Genomic DNA, 14,708 nt, shown 5'->3' with positions numbered 1-14,708 from the left:
GGACAGTTTGTATTGGTGTGGACAGTTTGTGTTGGTGTGGACAGTTTGTGTTGGTGCGGACAGTTTGTGTTGATGTGGACAGTTTGTGTTGGTGTGGACAGTTTGTTTTGGGGTACAGTTTGTTTTGGGGTGGACCGTTTGTGTTGGCGTGGACGGTTTGTGTTGGCATGGACAGTTTGTGTTGGTGTGGACAGTTTGTGTTGGTGTGGACAGTTTGTGTTGATGTGGACAGTTTGTGTTGGTGTGGACAGTTTGTTTTGGGGTGGACAGTTTGTTTTGGGGTGGACCGTTTGTGTTGGTGTGGACAGTTTGTGTTGGTGTGGACAGTTTGTATTGGTGTGGAAAGTTTGTGTTGGTGTGGACAGTTTGTATTGGTGTGGAAATTTTGTGTTGGTGTGGACAGTTTGTGTTGGTGTGGACAGTTTGTATTGGTGTGGACAGTTTGTGTTGGTGTGGACAGTTTGTGTTGGTGCGGACAGTTTGTGTTGGTGTGGACAGTTTGTGTTGGTGTGGACAGTTTGTTTTGGGGTGGACAGTTTGTTTTGGGGTGGACAGTTTGTTTTGGGGTGGACCGTTTGTGTTGGTGTGGACAGTTTGTGTTGGTGTGGACAGTTTGTGTTGGTGTGGACAGTTTGTATTGGTGTGGACAGTTTGTATTGGTGTGGAAATTTTGTGTTGGTGTGGAAATTTTGTGTTGGTGTGGACAGTTTGTGTTGGTGTGGAAATTTTGTGTTGGTGTGGACAGTTTGTGTTGGTGTGGACAGTTTGTATTGGTGTGGACAGTTTGTGTTGGTGTGGACAGTTTGTGTTGGTGCGGACAGTTTGTGTTGATGTGGACAGTTTGTGTTGGTGTGGACAGTTTGTTTTGGGGTGGACAGTTTGTTTTGGGGTGGACCGTTTGTGTTGGCGTGGACGGTTTGTGTTGGCGTGGACAGTTGGTGTTGGTGTGGACAGTTTGTGTTGGTGTGGACAGTTTGTGTTGATGTGGACAGTTTGTGTTGGTGTGGACAGTTTGTTTTGGGGTGGACAGTTTGTTTTGGGGTGGACCGTTTGTGTTGGTGTGGACAGTTTGTGTTGGTGTGGACAGTTTGTATTGGTGTGGACAGTTTGTGTTGGTGTGGACAGTTTGTATTGGTGTGGAAATTTTGTGTTGGTGTGGACAGTTTGTGTTGGTGTGGACAGTTTGTGTTGGTGTGGACAGTTTGTATTGGTGTGGACAGTTTGTGTTGGTGTGGAGAGTTTGTGTTGGTGCGGACAGTTTGTGTTGGTGCGGACAGTTTGTGTTGGTGTGGACAGTTTGTTTTGGGGTGGACAGTTTGTTTTGGGGTGGACCGTTTGTGTTGGCGTGGACAGTTTGTGTTGGCGTGGACAGTTTGTGTTGTTGTGGACAGTTTGTGTTGGTGTGGACAGTTTGTGTTGATGTGGACAGTTTGCGTTGGTGTGGACAGTTTGTTTTGGGGTGGACAGTTTGTTTTGGGGTGGACCGTTTGTGTTGGCGTGGACAGTTTGTGTTGGCGTGGACAGTTTGTGTTGGTGTGGACAGTTTGTATTGGTGTGGACAGTTTGTGTTGGTGTGGACAGTTTGTATTGGTGTGGAAATTTTGTGTTGGTGTGGACAGTTTGTGTTGGTGTGGACAGTTTGTGTTGGTGTGGACAGTTTGTATTGGTGTGGACAGTTTGAGTTGGTGTGGACAGTTTGTATTGGTGTGGACAGTTTGTGTTGGTGTGGTCAGTTTGTGTTGGTGTGGACAGTTTGTATTGGTGTGGACAGTTTGTATTGGTGTGGAAATTTTGTGTTGGTGTGGAAATTTTGTGTTGGTGTGGACAGTTTGTGTTGGTGTGGAAATTTTGTGTTGGTGTGGACAGTTTGTGTTGGTGTGGACAGTTTGTATTGGTGTGGAAGCTTTGTGTTGGTGTGGACAGTTTGTATTGGTGTGGACAGTTTGTATTGGTGTGGAAATTTTGTGTTGGTGTGGACAGTTTATATTGGTGTGGGCAGTTTGTATTGGTGTGGACAGTTTGTGTTGGTGTGGACAGTTTGTGTTGGTGTGGACAGTTTGTATTGGTGTGGACAGTTTGTGTTGGTGTGGACAGTTTGTGTTGGTGTGGAAATTTTGTGTTGGTGTGGACAGTTTGTATTGGTGTGGACAGTTTGTATTGGTGTGGACAGTTTGTATTGGTGTGGACAGTTTGTATTGGTGTGGAAATTTTGTGTTGGTGTGGACAGTTTTTATTGGTGTGGACAGTTTGTATTGGTGTGGACAGTTTGTATTGGTGTGGAAATTTTGTATTGGTGTGGAAATTTTGTGTTGATGTGGACAGTTTGTATTGGTGTGGATAGTTTGTGTTGGTGTGGACAGTTTGTGTTGGTGTGGATAGTTTTTATTGGTGTGGAATTTTTTTGTTGGTGTGGACAGTTTGTGTTGGTGTGGACAGTTTGTATTGGTGTGGACAGTTTGTGTTGGTGTGGACAGTTTGTATTGGTGTGGACAGTTTGTGTTGGTGTGGACAGTTTGTATTCGTGTGGAAATTTTGTGTTGGTGTGGACAGTTTGTTTTGGGGTGGACAGTTTGTTTTGGGGTGGACCGTTTGTGTTGGTGTGGACAGTTTGTGTTGGTGTGGACAGTTTGTATTGGTGTGGAAAGTTTGTGTTGGTGTGGACAGTTTGTATTGGTGTGGAAATTTTGTGTTGGTGTGGACAGTTTGTGTTGGTGTGGACAGTTTGTATTGGTGTGGACAGTTTGTGTTGGTGTGGACAGTTTGTGTTGGTGCGGACAGTTTGTGTTGGTGTGGACAGTTTGTGTTGGTGTGGACAGTTTGTTTTGGGGTGGACAGTTTGTTTTGGGGTGGACAGTTTGTTTTGGGGTGGACCGTTTGTGTTGGTGTGGACAGTTTGTGTTGGTGTGGACAGTTTGTGTTGGTGTGGACAGTTTGTATTGGTGTGGACAGTTTGTATTGGTGTGGAAATTTTGTGTTGGTGTGGAAATTTTGTGTTGGTGTGGACAGTTTGTGTTGGTGTGGAAATTTTGTGTTGGTGTGGACAGTTTGTGTTGGTGTGGACAGTTTGTATTGGTGTGGACAGTTTGTGTTGGTGTGGACAGTTTGTGTTGGTGCGGACAGTTTGTGTTGATGTGGACAGTTTGTGTTGGTGTGGACAGTTTGTTTTGGGGTGGACAGTTTGTTTTGGGGTGGACCGTTTGTGTTGGCGTGGACGGTTTGTGTTGGCGTGGACAGTTGGTGTTGGTGTGGACAGTTTGTGTTGGTGTGGACAGTTTGTGTTGATGTGGACAGTTTGTGTTGGTGTGGACAGTTTGTTTTGGGGTGGACAGTTTGTTTTGGGGTGGACCGTTTGTGTTGGTGTGGACAGTTTGTGTTGGTGTGGACAGTTTGTATTGGTGTGGACAGTTTGTGTTGGTGTGGACAGTTTGTATTGGTGTGGAAATTTTGTGTTGGTGTGGACAGTTTGTGTTGGTGTGGACAGTTTGTGTTGGTGTGGACAGTTTGTATTGGTGTGGACAGTTTGTGTTGGTGTGGAGAGTTTGTGTTGGTGCGGACAGTTTGTGTTGGTGCGGACAGTTTGTGTTGGTGTGGACAGTTTGTTTTGGGGTGGACAGTTTGTTTTGGGGTGGACCGTTTGTGTTGGCGTGGACAGTTTGTGTTGGCGTGGACAGTTTGTGTTGTTGTGGACAGTTTGTGTTGGTGTGGACAGTTTGTGTTGATGTGGACAGTTTGCGTTGGTGTGGACAGTTTGTTTTGGGGTGGACAGTTTGTTTTGGGGTGGACCGTTTGTGTTGGCGTGGACAGTTTGTGTTGGCGTGGACAGTTTGTGTTGGTGTGGACAGTTTGTATTGGTGTGGACAGTTTGTGTTGGTGTGGACAGTTTGTATTGGTGTGGAAATTTTGTGTTGGTGTGGACAGTTTGTGTTGGTGTGGACAGTTTGTGTTGGTGTGGACAGTTTGTATTGGTGTGGACAGTTTGAGTTGGTGTGGACAGTTTGTATTGGTGTGGACAGTTTGTGTTGGTGTGGTCAGTTTGTGTTGGTGTGGACAGTTTGTATTGGTGTGGACAGTTTGTATTGGTGTGGAAATTTTGTGTTGGTGTGGAAATTTTGTGTTGGTGTGGACAGTTTGTGTTGGTGTGGAAATTTTGTGTTGGTGTGGACAGTTTGTGTTGGTGTGGACAGTTTGTATTGGTGTGGAAGCTTTGTGTTGGTGTGGACAGTTTGTATTGGTGTGGACAGTTTGTATTGGTGTGGAAATTTTGTGTTGGTGTGGACAGTTTATATTGGTGTGGGCAGTTTGTATTGGTGTGGACAGTTTGTGTTGGTGTGGACAGTTTGTGTTGGTGTGGACAGTTTGTATTGGTGTGGACAGTTTGTGTTGGTGTGGACAGTTTGTGTTGGTGTGGAAATTTTGTGTTGGTGTGGACAGTTTGTATTGGTGTGGACAGTTTGTATTGGTGTGGACAGTTTGTATTGGTGTGGACAGTTTGTATTGGTGTGGAAATTTTGTGTTGGTGTGGACAGTTTTTATTGGTGTGGACAGTTTGTATTGGTGTGGACAGTTTGTATTGGTGTGGAAATTTTGTATTGGTGTGGAAATTTTGTGTTGATGTGGACAGTTTGTATTGGTGTGGATAGTTTGTGTTGGTGTGGACAGTTTGTGTTGGTGTGGATAGTTTTTATTGGTGTGGAATTTTTTTGTTGGTGTGGACAGTTTGTGTTGGTGTGGACAGTTTGTATTGGTGTGGACAGTTTGTGTTGGTGTGGACAGTTTGTATTGGTGTGGACAGTTTGTGTTGGTGTGGACAGTTTGTATTCGTGTGGAAATTTTGTGTTGGTGTGGACAGTTTGTGTTGGTGTGGACAGTTTTTGTTGGTGTAGACAATTTGTGTTGGTGTGGACAGTTTGAATTGGTGTGGAAATTTTGTGTTGGTGTGGACAGTTTGTGTTGGTGTGGACAGTTTGCGTTGGTGTGGACAGTTTGTGTTGGTGTGGACAGTTTGTATTGGTGTGGACAATTTGTGTTGGTGTGGACAGTTTGTGTTGGTGCGGACAGTTTGTGTTTTTGTGGACAGTTTGTGTTGGTGTGGACAGTTTGTTTTGGGGTGGACAGTTTGTTTTGGGGTGGACCGTTTGTGTTGGCGTGAACGGTTTGTGTTGGCGTGGACGGTTTGTGTTGGTGTGGACAGTTTGTGTTGGTGTGGACAGTTTGTGTTGATGTGGACAGTTTGTGTTGGTGTAGACAGTTTGTTTTGGGGTGGACAGCTTGTTTTGGGGTGGACCGTTTGTGTTGGTGTGGACAGTTTGTGTTGGTGTGGACAGCTTGTATTGGTGTGGACAGTTTGTGTTGGTGTGGACAGTTTGCATTGGTGTGGAAATTTTGTGTTGGTGTGGACAGTTTGTGTTGGTGTGGAAAGTTTGTGTTGGTGTGGACAGTTTGTATTGGTGTGGACAGTTTGTGTTGGTGTGGACAGTTTGTGTTGGTGCGGACAGTTTGTGTTGATGTGGACAGTTTGTGTTGGTGTGGACAATTTGTTTTGGGGTGGACAGTTTGTTTTGGGGTGGACCGTTTGTGTTGGCGTGGACAGTTTGTGTTGGCGTGGACAGTTTGTGTTGGTGTGGACAGTTTGTGTTGGTGTGGACAGTTTGTGTTGATGTGGACAGTTTGCGTTGGTGTGGACAGTTTGTTTTGGGGTGGACAGTTTGTTTTGGGGTGGACCGTTTGTGTTGGCGTGGACAGTTTGTGTTGGCGTGGACAGTTTGTATTGGTGTGGACAGTTTGTGTTGGTGTGGACAGTTTGTATTGGTGTAGAAATTTTGTGTTGGTGTAGACAGTTTGTGTTGGTGTGGACAGTTTGTGTTGGTGTGGACAGTTTGTATTGGTGTGGACAGTTTGTGTTGGTGTGGACAGTTTGTATTGGTGTGGACAGTTTGTGTTGGTGTGGACAGTTTGTGTTGGTGTGGACAGTTTGTGTTGGTGTGGACAGTTTGTATTGGTGTGGACAGTTTGTATTGGTGTGGAAATTTTGTGTTGGTGTGGAAATTTTGTGTTGGTGTGGACAGTTTGTGTTGGTGTGGAAATTTTGTGTTGGTGTGGACAGTTTGTGTTGGTGTGGACAGTTTGTATTGGTGTGGAAGTTTTGTGTTGGTGTGGACAGTTTGTATTGGTGTGGACAGTTTGTATTGGTGTGGAAATTTTGTGTTGGTGTGGACAGTTTATATTGGTGTGGACAGTTTGTATTGGTGTGGACAGTTTGTGTTGGTGTGGACAGTTTGTGTTGGTGTGGACAGTTTGTATTGGTGTGGACAGTTTGTGTTGGTGTGGACAGTTTGTGTTGGTGCGGACAGTTTGTGTTGGTGTGGACAGTTTGTGTTGGTGTGGACAGTTTGTTTTGGGGTGGACAGTTTGTTTTGGGGTGGACCGTTTGTGTTGGCGTGGACAGTTTGTGTTGGCGTGGACAGTTTGTGTTGGTGTGGACAGTTTGTGTTGGTGTGGACAGTTTGTGTTGATGTGGACAGTTTGCGTTGGTGTGGACAGTTTGTTTTGGGGTGGACAGTTTGTTTTGGGGTGGACCGTTTGTGTTGGCGTGGACAGTTTGTGTTGGCGTGGACAGTTTGTGTTGGTGTGGACAGTTTGTATTGGTGTGGACAGTTTGTGTTGGTGTGGACAGTTTGTATTGGTGTGGATATTTTGTGTTGGTGTGGACAGTTTGTGTTGGTGTGGACAGTTTGTGTTGGTGTGGACAGTTTGTATTGGTGTGGACAGTTTGTGTTGGTGTGGACAGTTTGTATTGGTGTGGACAGTTTGTGTTGGTGTGGACAGTTTGTGTTGGTGTGGACAGTTTGTGTTGGTGTGGACAGTTTGTATTGGTGTGGACAGTTTGTATTGGTGTGGAAATTTTGTGTTGGTGTGGAAATTTTGTGTTGGTGTGGACAGTTTGTGTTGGTGTGGAAATTTTGTGTTGGTGTGGACAGTTTGTATTGGTGTGGAAGTTTTGTGTTGGTGTGGACAGTTTGTATTGGTGTGGACAGTTTGTATTGGTGTGGAAATTTTGTGTTGGTGTGGACAGTTTATATTGGTGTGGACAGTTTGTATTGGTGTGGACAGTTTGTGTTGGTGTGGACAGTTTGTATTGCTGTGGACAGTTTGTGTTGGTGTGGACAGTTTGTATTGGTGTGGACAGTTTGTGTTGGTGTGGACAGTTTGTATTGGTGTGGAAATTTTGTGTTGGTGTGGACAGTTTGTATTGGTGTGGACAGTTTGTATTGGTGTGGACAGTTTGTATTGGTGTGGAAATTTTGTGTTGGTGTGGACAGTTTGTATTGGTGTGGACAGTTTGTATTGGTGTGGAAATTTTGTATTGGTGTGGAAATTTTGTGTTGATGTGGACAGTTTGTATTGGTGTGGACAGTTTGTGTTGGTGTGGACAGTTTGTATTGGTGTGGAATTTTTGTGTTGGTGTGGACAGTTTGTGTTGGTGTGGACAGTTTGTATTGGTGTGGACAGTTTGTGTTGGTGTGGACAGTTTGTATTGGTGTGGACAGTTTGTGTTGGTGTGGACAGTTTGTATTCGTGTGGAAATTTTGTGTTGGTGTGGACAGTTTGTGTTGGTGTGGACAGTTTTTGTTGGTGTGGACAATTTGTGTTGGTGTGGACAGTTTGAATTGGTGTGGAAATTTTTTTGTTGGTGTGGACAGTTTGTGTTGGTGTGGACAGTTTGCATTGGTGTGGACAGTTTGTGTTGGTGTGGACAGTTTGTGTTGGTGTGGACAGTTTGTATTGGTGTGGACAGTTTGTATTGGTGTGGACAGCTTGTGTTGGTGTGGACAGTTTGTGTTGGTGTGGACAGTTTGTGTTGATGTGGACAGTTTGTGTTGGTGTGGACAGTTCGTTTTGGGGTGGACCGTTTGTGTTGGCGTGGACAGTTTGTGTTGGCGTGGACAGTTTGTGTTGGTGTGGACAGTTTGTGTTGGTGTGGACAGTTTGTGTTGATGTGGACAGTTTGTGTTGGTGTGGACAGTTTGTTTTGGGGTGGACAGTTTGTTTTGGGGTGGACCGTTTGTGTTGGTGTGGACAGTTTGTGTTGGCGTGGACAGTTTGTGTTGGTGTATTGTGCACTAACACAAAGGTGGGAGAGATATTTGACGGATTCCAGCCTACAGAAAAACTTCTGTCTGCAGGGATTCTAGGTTGACATTCTAGTGCAGTGCTGAGGGATTGCTGCATAGTTGGAGATATCATATTTTATGAGATGTCTATCTAAGGCCCCCTAAGTTTTCTTGGTTGATTCAAGAGACCCCACGATACTATTTTAGGTAAAGCAAGGGCATTCTCCTCAGTGCTGTGGCCAATATTTACCCTCCATCAGCAGCAGTTTAACAGATTATCTAGCCATTAGCAGATCGGTGTTTGTTGGAGTTTGCTCTCATCAAATTTGCTGCTGTGTTTCCTACATTTTAACAATGAATACTTTTCAAAAATATTTAATTTGCTTTAAAGCATTTGTCGAGATTGTGATGCTGTGAAAGATGTTTTAAGAATGCTCACTTTCTTTATTTTGGAGTCTATTTATAATGTTGCTAAGTGCAGTCAAGTCTGCACTCTTAATCCCAGACTGATGGTATGTTTTCTGTTAGGTATGTCCTCGATGATGAATACACAAGTTCACAAGGTTCAAAGTTCCCTGTGCGCTGGTCTCCTCCTGAAGTTCTCAACTTTGCCCGATTCAGCAGCAAATCTGACGTATGGGCCTTTGGTGAGTACACAATCACTTTGCTTTAGACTCGGTTAATATTGACACTTACAACTATGTTTGGGATGGTGCTGGGCATTCATGTTTTGTGTTGTGGGTTCAGCAAAACGGCTTCAGTTTACATTAAACATTCGATTGGTGAGAAACTGGGCTCAGTACCACCTGTTCTTTGGTAGCTGCCTATGAGTGACATTAGAGATCTAAAATTGAATTCATGGTGTGGCACACACTTCTGATACAAAGCACTTTGGACACCTTTGATCAAGGCATTACTCTTGCAGTTAATGTCTGCCAGAAATATGCAGAGCTGCCAGTTTTTCTTAAACTCATACAACTAAACATGGGGTAATCAGCATGAAGACTCCCTTCTCTATCCCGCCAGCACTATATAAAAGGATCATCAATGACTTACAGGTTAGTTGCCAGCTGATTTGTTCTGGCTGGAGCGACAATTTGATCTGTTTTTGATGCTTTCCATAGTTACTTGATGTTGCAGAAGTCTGCAGGGAGTGGCGTGGCAGATGCTGAAATGCTCTCAGATTTGGCTGCATGCTGAGAGTTGAGCATGCCTGGAAGAATGAGGAGAACAGGGCAAACTGATGGAAGAGGGAGATGGAGGGGGAGAAAGGCTCTTAGCAGACCATATCACACAGGATGTTTAGGAGCAATTTTCCTACCTGAACCTCATCAAGGACCCATTTTTGAGATGTTTGCGATTCACTAAGGAGGACGTCACTGAAATCTGAACTGTTCTTTTTGTTAGTTGATGGGATATGGGTGTTGCTGGCTAGGCCAGCATTCATTGTCTATCCATTATTGCCCTTGAGAAGGTGGTGGTGAGCTGCCTTCTTGAACCGCTGCAGTCCATGTGATGTAGGTACACACACAGTGCTGTTAGGGAGAGTTCCAGGATTTTGGCCCAATGACCGTGAAGGAACGGCGATATATTTCCAAGTCAGGATGGTGAGTGACTTGGAGGGGACCTTCCAGGTGGTGCTGTTTCCATGTATCTGCTGCCCTTGTCCTACTAATTGTGGAAGTTGTGGGTTTGGAAGGTGCTGTTGAAGGACTGATGACCCACAAGGATCTGTGTTGCGGCCTTGGAAGAAAGGCACACAATGGCACTGTAAGCAATATAGATGGAAGCATAAAATTACACACAGCTAGTGATAGATTAAGTGAATGGACAAAATTGTGACAAATGGATTTCAATGTAAACAAATGTGAGATTATCCACTTTAGATCTGAAAAGAATCAAACAGGGGACTTTCTAAATGGTGACAAATTAGAATCAGTGGAGGTCCAAAGAGACTGATATTTTGCAATATCAGTTCAAAGAGAAGAAGCTACCAAGGAGGCAAAGGGAGAAAGTGAATGGGGCATTGGACCAGCGACTGAGTGATCGGAGAGGGAGGTGATTATTTGAGCTATCACTAGTTTTGCTGGCGGCCATTCTTGCTCTCTGTGTATTTATTGACTTTACTCCTTGCCACAGGGGTCCTGATGTGGGAGACCTTTTCTTTGGGGAAAACGCCCTATGAAAGATTCAACAATGCAGATGTAGTGGATCATATACTGCAAGGACGTCGCTTGTATAGACCCCAGCAGGCCTCCGAGAATGTCTACAACATCATGTATAGCTGCTGGGAGGATGTAAGTCTCTCATATTTTTATCATTCAACTGCTCTGAAAGGAAATTTGATGACTTTCAGTCTATACCAAAACCATCCTTCAGTCTGCTGTAGCTCAGTGAGGTAGAGGCTGTGACTTCAAGTCACATTTCGAAGACTTGACCACAAAATCCAGGCTGGCACTCTGAATGCAGTGCTGAGGGAACGCTGCACAGTTGGAGGTACTGTCTATTGGATAGGGCGTTAACCCTAGGTCCCATCTGCACTTTCAAGTGGATGTATAAAGCCCCTAACACTGTTTGGAAGAAGAGCAGGGGAGATTTCCCCCAATATCCTGGCCAATATTTATCACACAACCAATGGGACTATCTGCTCATTGTCATATTGCTGTTTGTGGGATCTTGCTGTGCACAAATTGGCTGCTGCTTTTCCTACATTACAACAATCACTGTACTTCAAAAGTATTTCATTGGCTGTAACACTCTTACTGATGTCCTGAGGTAGTGAAAGGTGTTACAGAAATGCAAGCTTTCTTTTTTCTGGTCACTCATGCTGCCAGCAGAGATTAATGTAGAATGCACCCAGTTTCAACGCTTTCATGGGACTTGGAGGGGCTGTCTGATTCTAGGGGCAGTCTTCCAATGCTATTGGAAGGGGCAGAGGAAGAAAATTATCTTGGGTTCCTGCTCCTGGTCACTATGTTTCCCACACCCCTTGGTCGAATGACCAAGCCAATTTCATCTCCACTGGTGAAGATATTTTTTTGGAATAGGAGCAATGGATGGACCTGTGCTCCCCAGGCAGAGTCTTAGAGAGAAAGGGTTGAAGGGAAGGGATCATGTTTCATGCTGCTGGGTGGGTTGGGTGGCAAGGAGGGATCAGGTCAAGAGGACATAGGGTGAGCTGCCGCTCAGTGCTGCAATGTGCCCTGGTGAGGAAACAGAGAGTGCCTTCTTGTTGCCTCCCCATTCCCACTGCCCCTTTATCTCCCACTTTATAGTCCTCTACCCTTCCCCTGTCTCCACTTTCCTCTTCTCCTCTCTCCCTCTTCCATTCTCTCCCCATCACCCTTTCCCTCTCCTATATATGTCTTCCTGTTCCGCTTACCCTGCTCTTTCCTCTAACACTCACTCTCTCTCCCCCTTTCCTTCTCCCAGTCACCCCGATACTGCCATGTATTCCATGAAGCAAACAAAACAATTAAAGAGATTATAAGATACATGCTGTATTTTTCTAATTGATATTTGAGGTCTCAGGTATATTTAGTCAAGTCTATAAGTAAAAATAGAGTGACTGAACACCTTGAAAATGTTCAACTGATCAGAGGGAACCAGCATGGATTTGTAAAGGGTAGGTCATAGCAGACGAAGATGATTGAATTTTTTGATGAGGTGACTAAAATGTTGGACAGGCTATATCTATATGGACTTCCTGAAGCTATTTGATAAAGTCCCTCGGAAGAGACTGTTAATTGAAATTGAAGCTCATGGAATTGAAGGCTAATTATTTACCTGGTGAATAAATTAGCTGAGTGGAAGGAGACAAGAGAGTCAGCATGATGGGCTGGAATTTTTTAATTCTTTTACTGGAATGTGTGCGTCACTGGCTGGGCCAGCATTTATTGCCCATCAATAATTGCCCTTAGGAAGGTGGTGGTAAGCTGCCTTCTTGAGCCGCTGCAGTCCATATGGTGTAGGTACACCCACAGTGCTGTTAGGAAGGGAGTTCCAGAATTTTGACCCAGTGACAGTGAAGGAACAACGATATATTTCCAAGTCAGGATGGTGTGACTTGGAGGGGAACTTGCAGTTGGTGGTGTTCCCATGTGTCTGCTGTCCTTGTCCTTCTAATAGTGGAGGTTGTGGGTTTGGAAGATGCTGTTGAAGGAGTCTTGTTGAGTAATGATCCACAAAGATCAGTGTTGGGGCCTCAAAAGAAAGCCACACAATAGCACTGTAGATGGAAGCGTAAAATTACATAGAGCTAGTGATAGATTAAGTGAATGGACAAAACTATGATAAATGGATTTCAATGTAAACAGATGTGAGATTATCCACTTAGATCTGAAAAGAATCAAACAGGGGACTTGCTAAATGGTGAGGAATTAGAATCAGTGGAGGTACAAAGAGACTTGGGGGTCCAGGTACAGAGATCATTATAATGTCATGAACAGAAAATAATGAAAAAAGCTAAGAAAATGGCATCTTTTAATAGTAGAGGATGAGAATACAAGGGGTAGAAATCATGTTTCAGTTATACAAAGCCCTGATTAGACCGCCCCTGAGTACTTGTGAGCAGCTCTGGGCACCATGCTTTAGGAAGGATATGGTTATTCAGGATATCAAGGAGAGCAGCTCAGATAAATAGAGAGAAACTATTTCTGCTGGTTGGGGAGTCTAGGAACATAGTCTAAAAATTCGAGCCAGTCTCTTCAGGAGTGAAATTAGGAAACATTTTTTCATTAATCAAAAATATTAAGGGATATGGGCCAAAGGCAGATACATGGAGCCATGATCTCACTGAATGGCAGAACAGGGTAAGGGATTAAATAGCCTTCCAGTGCCCCCAGCAGCGGGATTCATGGCAGGCAGCGAACTTAATCCAACATGAGGCCAAAAATCTGTTTCTTGGATAAACTGTCGGAATTCTGTTCTCGGGACTTTCAAGCCGGGTCGAGCTTCCTGCCAAACATACAGTAGCATCTCATACAGACGCATTAAAAGGCCACCTTACTGGAATTAAGCTACCCCCACAAATTAAATTCTCCGCAGTGAGAATTTAGAACATTCAGCTTTCTAACTATATATAAATGTCGTGCACCTGGCAAGCTTCACTTCTGACACAACTTTGAGGTCAGTAGACACCGCTTTCACCTTCCTGGGGACCTTGCATAACTTCACTCACATAGGTGCCGGTAGCAAAAGCTGTCCCAAGGCTGGAACGGGAGGCAGGTCTAACAGGGGAAGGACAGAAGGGTGGACAGGGGAGGAAGGGACCAGCAGGGAAATGGGGAGCAAAAGTTGGATGGGAGTGGTGTGAGGGGTGGGGGGGGGTGCGCGCAGGAACCAACGGGGAAGGGGGAAGGGAAAAGTGGAGGCAGGACAGGGGAGAGAGGATCAGCAGGTAAGTGGGGAGCAATGGTGGGGACAGTGGGGAAGGGTGGGAGGCTGTCCTGGGAAGGAAGACAGACTGCCCTGGGCATGTTTGAAGGATAAGCATATTGTCCATGTCTTGGTCCTGTAGTAGGGGAGTGAAGGCCTCTCTGGGCAGTGAATGTTGTAGACATATGGCATGGTTTGTGAGTTCCTGAATTTGGTCCTAGGGGTTTGAAGGAGCATACTGGGACTCAGAGGATACAGTCACAGTAAGAGGCGAGAGTTGGATTTGGTAGGGTGGAAGTGCTGGGCTCAGGCGTGGGTAGTGGGTGATTACATAGGAAAGTCAGGGTACAGCTGGCTGCGAGAATGGAAGGGGTCAGGGGCATCATGGGCAAGTTGACAGTGAAGTGAACAACAGGGAGAGCAGGCATCTCAACACAAATGATAATTGGGTCCAGGGTAACCAGAGAGGCTGAATGATTACAGGAGGGAATGAGAAGATGGTGATTGTGTAGAAGGATGAGGGAGCTTGGTGGGTAACAGGTAGAATATGCTTGATGCACAGACAAACCTCACACACTGAAGCTGGCAAAGTTGTAAAACCTCTCAAATTCGATATGGGACAGTCTCAGAATGGGCGGGAGTAGTTACTGACTCGTTTTTTTGGACGGAGCAAAGGGCCACCCTACTAATTATTCGCCCGCTCCATGGATAGCCAGGCTCAGCTGAGTTCTACTTTCGAGTTCCAGCACCCAATGAAGCAGCATTACTCTAAGATTAATGGGTCACATTCAGCGAGAAGGTCTGGAGCGGACATTCATTCTGTACAATTTGTCATCTGATGCTGTCAGAAGCAGGGTCAACCCCAAATTTCCATCCTCCTGGGTAAATGGTCATGGCTGACAAGGGCTCATGTACTAATTCTATGATGCCAAGGCAATGATCTCTCTGTAGAATCTTGAGAGTAATGGAGACAAGCTGAATAATGCCAGAGGGAGGTTCTTGCACATGGCTGTTATCACCATGGTCAAAGAGCAATGTCAGTATGCATTGTCATGTATGAACAGGGGGAATACCCATCACTGGGCCTTCAAGATGTCCTTTACCTGGAAGGGCTAGATTGGAGATGCCATGTATTGACAGAGGCCAAGCCAAGGGTTTAGCACTTGCCTGCTGGCTTTGAGATGGATGGAAACCTGTAAAGGACATGCTCATTAAATTTAT

General features: G+C 45.0%; 1 protein-coding gene across 2 annotated transcripts in view; it reads left to right on the top strand.

Annotated features, from left to right (window-relative positions):
* Positions 1-14,708, top strand: part of btk (Bruton agammaglobulinemia tyrosine kinase) — a 424,430-nt gene that overhangs the window by 396,066 nt on the left and 13,656 nt on the right. For both annotated transcript variants that reach the window (XM_041196306.1, XM_041196307.1), the window contains exons 16-17: positions 8,640-8,758; positions 10,251-10,408. In XM_041196306.1, coding sequence (XP_041052240.1) covers positions 8,640-8,758; positions 10,251-10,408 — 277 coding nt within the window. The remainder of the gene's footprint in view (positions 1-8,639; positions 8,759-10,250; positions 10,409-14,708) is intronic.

Source organism: Carcharodon carcharias, chromosome 9 (assembly GCF_017639515.1).
Source record: "Carcharodon carcharias isolate sCarCar2 chromosome 9, sCarCar2.pri, whole genome shotgun sequence".
Lineage (NCBI taxonomy): Eukaryota > Metazoa > Chordata > Chondrichthyes > Lamniformes > Lamnidae > Carcharodon > Carcharodon carcharias.
This window is presented reverse-complemented; position numbering and strand designations above follow the sequence as displayed.